The sequence below is a fragment of the Sinocyclocheilus rhinocerous genome, unplaced genomic scaffold (assembly GCF_001515625.1).
Source record: "Sinocyclocheilus rhinocerous isolate Xijiao unplaced genomic scaffold, SAMN03320098_v1.1 scaffold5720, whole genome shotgun sequence".
Classification (NCBI taxonomy): Eukaryota; Metazoa; Chordata; class Actinopteri; order Cypriniformes; family Cyprinidae; genus Sinocyclocheilus; species Sinocyclocheilus rhinocerous.
The window spans coordinates 64,494-71,356 of record NW_015661855.1 but is presented as its reverse complement, the minus strand read 5'-3'; the positions used below and the strand labels follow the sequence as shown (position 1 = coordinate 71,356).

At 35.3% G+C, this 6,863-nt stretch overlaps 2 protein-coding genes across 4 annotated transcripts in view; both read left to right on the top strand.

Annotated features, from left to right (window-relative positions):
- Nucleotides 1–2,046, top strand: part of LOC107726523 (dihydropyridine-sensitive L-type skeletal muscle calcium channel subunit alpha-1-like) — an 11,747-nt gene extending 9,701 nt beyond the window's left edge. For 2 of the 3 annotated variants that reach the window (XM_016536143.1, XM_016536142.1), the window contains 2 exons: nucleotides 181–389; nucleotides 1,708–2,046. In XM_016536143.1, coding sequence (XP_016391629.1) covers nucleotides 181–389; nucleotides 1,708–2,002 — 504 coding nt within the window. In that variant the 3' untranslated portion in view covers nucleotides 2,003–2,046. The remainder of the gene's footprint in view (nucleotides 1–180; nucleotides 390–1,707) is intronic. The other variant, XM_016536144.1, reaches the window with a different exon arrangement.
- A 3,536-nt stretch (nucleotides 2,047–5,582) lies between these two features.
- Nucleotides 5,583–6,863, top strand: part of kctd20 (potassium channel tetramerization domain containing 20) — a 7,703-nt gene continuing 6,422 nt past the window's right edge. The window contains exons 1-2 of the mRNA XM_016536149.1: nucleotides 5,583–6,094; nucleotides 6,176–6,344. Of these exons, the coding sequence (XP_016391635.1) occupies nucleotides 6,049–6,094; nucleotides 6,176–6,344 (215 nt within the window). The 5' untranslated portion in view covers nucleotides 5,583–6,048. The remainder of the gene's footprint in view (nucleotides 6,095–6,175; nucleotides 6,345–6,863) is intronic.

Sequence of the window (6,863 nt, the reverse complement as noted above, 5' to 3'; positions counted from 1 at the left end):
TTTTATAAAGAATATCTCTTTGTATTTGAGACTTTAGTCTTTGCAACTTTAGAAATCTTATCTATGCACAATCAGCTTGTAACACTCCAAAGAGAAAGGAAAACTTGAAATCGCATCATATGACCCCTTTAATACGTGCTGTACAGCTGTATCTCACCTCTCTCTTCTTCTGTTCAAAAGCGAGCAGGCGGCCTGTTTGGAAACCATGTGGATCGGTTCACGATGGAGAGAGGAACCCCGATGGCCACCCAAGTGACCAGCCAGCGCCCCCTACAGATCGCAGACAGCAGAGCGGAGGAGACGGAGGCCTCGGCTGCATATGTTCATTACCACGCCAACACCAACACCAATAATAACACCAACACCAATAATAACACAGCCAGACAGAGGTGAGAGCGAAGAAAAAACAATAACATAAAAATAACACTCAATGTTACATTTGACGGAAGAACTTTTTTTGCAATTATGATGAAGATTAACAAAAAGAAAAGCATTTTAAGAAGGTAAATGGTATCAATTTTGAGTAATAACAAAAATAATGCTTTGGCAAATTATCACACTTGATAAAAAACGTTGTTTCTGTGCAATTATGAGGAAGTCGAAGATAAATGTGTATTAAGAAGGTAAATAACCCCATTTAACCTTCTTAATTTTTGATTTTATTTAGATTTGAGGTTGATTATAAATTAAAAACAACATAAAAATATCACGTTTGCAAGTTATTATATTTAATGAAGCAATTTTTCTCTCTTATATTTGATTAAGACTCTTATATGTGATTAAATAATTTGTTTATTTGCAATTATGAAGACGACAAAGATAAATTTGAAAGGTATTTTAAAGGTAAACGGAGTAAATGAGAAACAATGTAAAAATAATAGACTTTTAGCAAAAGTTTTTTATAGCATTTTATAAACAAATTTGTTTCTTCGCAATTATGACATAAAATATGTGTATTCAGGTTGATTTTAAATTAAAAATAACAAAATAATGCTTTAGCAAGAATTTATTTGTTTGCAGTGACGACGACGAAGATAACGGTGTATTAAGAATTATTCTTTTATTTGCATGAATAAGGTTGATTTTAAATTAAAAACAACAAAAATACCACTTTTGCAAGTTATTACATTTAACAAAATAACTTTTTTCTTTGTAATCATGAGGAAGATGAAGATAAATATGTGTTTAGAAGGTAAATAGGGTTCATTTTGATTTCAGGCTGATTTTAACGTAACGTGACTTTAACGAAATATAATTTTAGCAAGTTTTTACACAATAAAAGATGTTGTTTCTTTGCAATTATGACAAAGATAAATGTGTATTAAGAAGGTAAATAGGCGCCATTTTTTTATTTAAATGAGAAATAACAAAAATAACGCCTTAACTAGTTATTACGTTTGCTGAAAGAATTTGTTTCTTTGCAATCATGATGAAGTCAAAGACAAATGCGTATTAAGAAGATAAAGGTTTTAAATGAGAAATAATGTAAAAAATAACATCATTAAATACTACAATCAATCAAAACTGCTCTCCGCAGCTTTAAAATCAACTCAAAAATTGCATTCGTAACGCATTTTACGCGTCGTAACGTCATTTTTCAACTGGATATTAAATGGGAAAAAAATGTAGGGTGGGACGTGATGCTATCCATTAGAAATAGACTGGAAGGTGAAAAGTGATGATAATGCGTATCCTCTCATCTTCCAGCAGACGTGAACTCCGTTTCCCATCATGCATCAGTGCATCCAGACAGCACGGTCCAGTGAGTGCAGCGGAGTTCCTCATCCAGGAGGCTCTGACCGCCGGAGGTTTGGAGAGTCTTGCCAGCGACTGGCGTTTCGTGTCCGTGACGAAGGCAGAGATGGCCGAGGCCCTTCACGTGGATCTCGCCGTGCTGGAGCGGAAATCAGCAGCCGTTCTTAACAAACGTAAAGGACAGTGTGTGTCCAGGAAGAGGGAGACGCCTGTGTCTCGTCCAGATAATACACACTGCCAGGTGTAACCATCATCAGAGGCGTCTGGTAGAGCGGAGTTAATAGGGCTGGGTAAAAATCTCATGTAATCGCTCAATCAGTGTTTCAGCCGCGCAAAGACGTCAATATAACGGCTTGTAAACAATCTCACGTAACGTCACATTTACCTCAGAAAAACATATTCGGTGACCATAAACTCATTAGTCAGCTAGAAAAATAAACTGTAATAATCTAAATAGCCACCATATAACATATTCATTATAATTTTACTGTTCTTCAATGTTTAATGTTTGAATAAATCAAGTTTTTATGACAGCCACCATTATGTTTATATTTAAAAAAAAGAACTGAAGTAGAAATATTATTATGTAATTGTAACTTTATTATTTTAAAAACTACATTAAGTGAAATTTTAACAAATCAGTCAATTTTAACCTTCAATATTATAGTAATGTAGTACCAACTGACTCGTGTATATTTTACAGCATTAGTTGAGAGATTATTTTTCTTTGAAAATTAGGCATGTACTGTACCTGATATGTATCCAAATTAACTGATATTGAATTGAATCGAATCGAATCACAAGCTTGTGAATGAGAATCGAATCGAATCATGAAATTTGTGTCAAAACCCAGCCCTAGTAATTAAGGCCAAGCCAGAGAGAAGACATTAACGGGTCATCATCGGGACTCTGATATAACTGTGAGGACTGTTTCATGAGCCAGAACTGCAGAAGATTTTTTTTTTTAAATCATCCAAAATAAATAAATAATAATACTAATGATAAGTGAAAGGACTGCTAATGGGTTGGAAATATATATATATATATATATATGGGAGTGCGGGGCACAAAGTAACGCGGGGTTAGTTGTAACACGCGTGGTTTGAATATTTCCAGACATGCTAGCATAACAAAATTTACAGTATTTATTAGTTACCATATCAACACTATATAGAGAAAAAAAGTGCGCCAAAATTAAAAAATCTTTTGAAGATATCGCTGAACAACATTTTACCATAGTAAAATTAAAATTCTGGTTTAAGTAAATTTTTCGTCTCCGTTTTTATTATTCATTTAAAATGAGACAAATCTGCTATTATTTTAATCTCCAATCTGTTATTTATCAGTTTAGATCGTTTTTTAATGCTTTGATAACTAGCAGAAGACACTAATTCCAGTTGCGCAGATGGGAAACGTTGTAACACTGTGTTACAATGTGCCCCGCTATTATTAAACTATGCTATTCTGTGACATTAGTGATGTAATTCACACTATTTAATGAATTTTAATGAGAAACGATGAGAAACGGGTGAATAAAGACTGAACGTCAATGTTTAATGTTCAGAAATTATTATTTCAAGACATGTAAAGCATTTTTGCGCATTTTTCTGGGCCGTCCCAAACATGGTTGCAATGCGTTCATTGTCAAACTCCAAAATCACATTATTTTTAATTCTAAAAAACGGCATTATTTTATTTTTATTTTTTTTATTTTATTGACAAAATATTTTAGTTTGTCTTGTATATTTTTTCATGCAATCAGATAACATTTTAAGCTGTCATATGTTACAACGTGCCCCTCAGATGTTACGATGTACCCCACCTACGGGGCATGTTGTCACATTTCACCAATTTTTGAGCGTAAATAAAGAAAACGTATACACTGTAATTATGAAACAAAGTGACATATTTGTACTAAACAAGCGTGAAATTACTGCGGATAAAAAAATTATATTCTGAACCCCATGTGGATTTACGCAAACTGAGAAAGTCAAAAAGTGTTACGTTGTGCCCCGCTCTCCCCTATATATATATACATATACATAATAATAAATCAAATATAGCCTACACTTAATTTATAACATATTTTCCAACAAAACACTTCTGAAAAGTGACTCTTCTAAGGTGATTTTGCAATGCTTTGGATTTAAAACTGTGATTAAACTTGATGTGAATATAGCCTACTATAGCATTTCTCGACATTATGACATGAACTGAACATAGTTTAATACAAAACGGTCAACTTACCTGTTTGCCATGGCGTGTATTTACTTATTATTAAAGATTAAGTTATTTTAACAGTTTGTGTTGTCTTAATATCATTTTCAAGACAACCGTCTCGCGGCAAGTTATATTTCGCGTCGCGAAAGGACAAATAAATGCAGCTTAAACGATACGAACACAAAGAGACTAGCACTTGCGTGTAGCCTAAGCGTTTATATGTCTTCGTGACCCACTTTTAAACGAACCCGTCAACTTTGACTCGTTTTAACCGCTGTTGTACGTTAGCCCTCAGAGATCAGATCAGCTCAGCGCGCGCTTCCCGCCCTGCGCGTCACGTGATTAACGTCGGATTAACCGTCGGTTAATCCGCGCGCAGCAGCCGCTGTCTCGCGTCTCCGGTGTCTTCGTGCGGGAGGATCCTCAGTGTTTTGAACGCAGACTCTCCGGTGAGTAACTAACAACTATTATATAGGTTAATGAAAATAGAAATGTATATATATATATAAAAGTTTAACCCTTACGAAAATTAACCATGGTTTCCCTGCTGAAAAAAAACAAAACAATAGAACCATCACAGAAAATTCTAATGGTTTCCACTACAAATACCATTACAAACCAACTTTTAACCATTAAAACTATTTAAAAAATGGTTTAATGTAGTGTATTTTGGGACATATTTCATTAGGATTTATTGGTTTTAACAAGCCACCAATAGAAGGTGACCAATGACCACAGGGTCCATTACAGTTTCCATTAAAACCAAAACAAGTCCCATTATAACCAGTAAACCCATTACACATTTTGTGATGGTGTCTATTGTTTTGGTTTTTTCAGCAGGGTTTACTATAAATAAAACCAAAAAATCATGGTTACTATAGTTAAACCTTGGTACCACAAATTAACCATGGTCTTGCTACACTAACCACAGTTTAACCACGGTATTTGTAGTAAAAGCTTCATAAAGCATCTGCTGTGTACAAACATCTGAAAGATGTCCGTGTACGATGTCAGTTTTACGTACATTATAAATCATAAACATCTTCTAAACGCCTATTTGACATCTGATGGGAGACGTCCTATAGACATATATATGAACAAACGCTCTAAAAAATACGTCTTGCAGACGTCAAATAGACGTTTCCGTGATGTACATGTGCTATCAGGGACTTTATATTATTTATAATTTATCACTGGTTATCTGCATAAATTAAATAAGTCTGTTCATTCCCTTGCACCACACTAAAAAAAACTTAAGTGGTAAAGTATATTGTTAGTACCATGATTACTATGTACCAAAGTAATTTAATAAAGCACTTTAGAATTCAAGAATATGGTATTCGGTGCTATTAAATATAGCAAAGTACTATGGTATTAAATAAGATGCTATTATTGTACTATGGTGTCAAGCTGGTTGGCAGTTTGATTAAGTTTAATTAAAAACAAACATATTTAACAGCGTATTTTCATCTTCTAAAAACACATCTATACTTGACCCTCTACTAGCACTCTCTATTCTATCTACTTGTTTTCTTTTTATTTAGCCTATTATAAAAAAAACAACGTTGCTGTGTGTACTGCCTTATGCTAACTTATCACGGCACTTACATATTATTGCTCTTTTGTTGGTTTTGATTGCGTCTGTTGTCTTCGTTTATAAGTCGCTTAGGATAAAATTGTCTGCTAAATGACTAAATGTAAATGTAATGTTCATGCAAACAAAAAGTGCTGCTAAGTTGCGTGTTGGTTTTTCGACATAAAACTCATGATTTCATTTGTGTGCATGAGTACTTGAACATTTCCAACACATTTTACCAATACCGTGATAATATTGATGACCATGATCATTTGTTTACTTGTCTTTAAATAACATCATTTATTCATTAGCCTATTATTTAAATGGGTCACATTTGCTGTGCATAAACATGTTTGTAGCAGGTTTGGAAAGGGTTACCGGGTGTCTGTGGGGTTAAGCTGGACCCATGAGTCAGTCAGACAGAGCTTAAGGAGTTTAAAATATTATGTTGTTCACCATATGGACTGTCTTACCGGTCTGCAGGCGTCCAGAAGATCATGACGGAGGAGCACGCGACAGGTGGTGCATGCCTGTCCCAATCAGGTACACCCAAAAACACCACTTCCAGAACTGAAAAACTGATTTCTACAATCTCAAAAAGCGATTTAACGTCTCAATTTACAGCCTGCAGGGTGACTGCTGGAGCAGGGGGCGGGGCTGATGTCACAAAGGAGGCGTGGCCTGCACAGCCACGCCCTTTGTCACATGACCGGGTCACACTAGTAGTGGACGGGACTCATTTTGTGGTGGATCCGGCGGTATTCACAGCTTACCCGGATACAGTGCTTGGGAGGTACTGAACACAATCATTTAAAGAAATAGTTCAGACAAAAAAGAACATTCGCGAGATCAGGATGAGTTTGTTTCTTCATCAGATCTGGAGAAATGTAGCATTGCATCAGTGTCTCACTGCAAGTGAATGGGTGCCGTCAGAATGAGAGTCCAAACAGCTGATAAAAACATCACAATAATCCACAAGTAATCCACAGCACTCCAGTCCATCAGTTAACATCTGGAGAAGACAAAAGCTTTAAAGTTTACAGCCGTTTCAGCTTGTAAACGGTGCTTGATCTGTGCATATTTCTCTCCTGATTCAGACAAGACGCCTTTTTAACTAGGAGAAACCAATATTATGGCTAGGAGGACTTTTATTTTTGCCAGAAAGATGGATTTGTTTCTTACAAATATACAGCTTTTTGCTTCAAGATGTTAACTGATGGACTGGAGTGGTGTGGATTACTTGTGGATTATTGTGATGTTTTTATCAGCTGTTTGGACTCTCATTCTGACGGCACCCATTCACTGCAGAGCA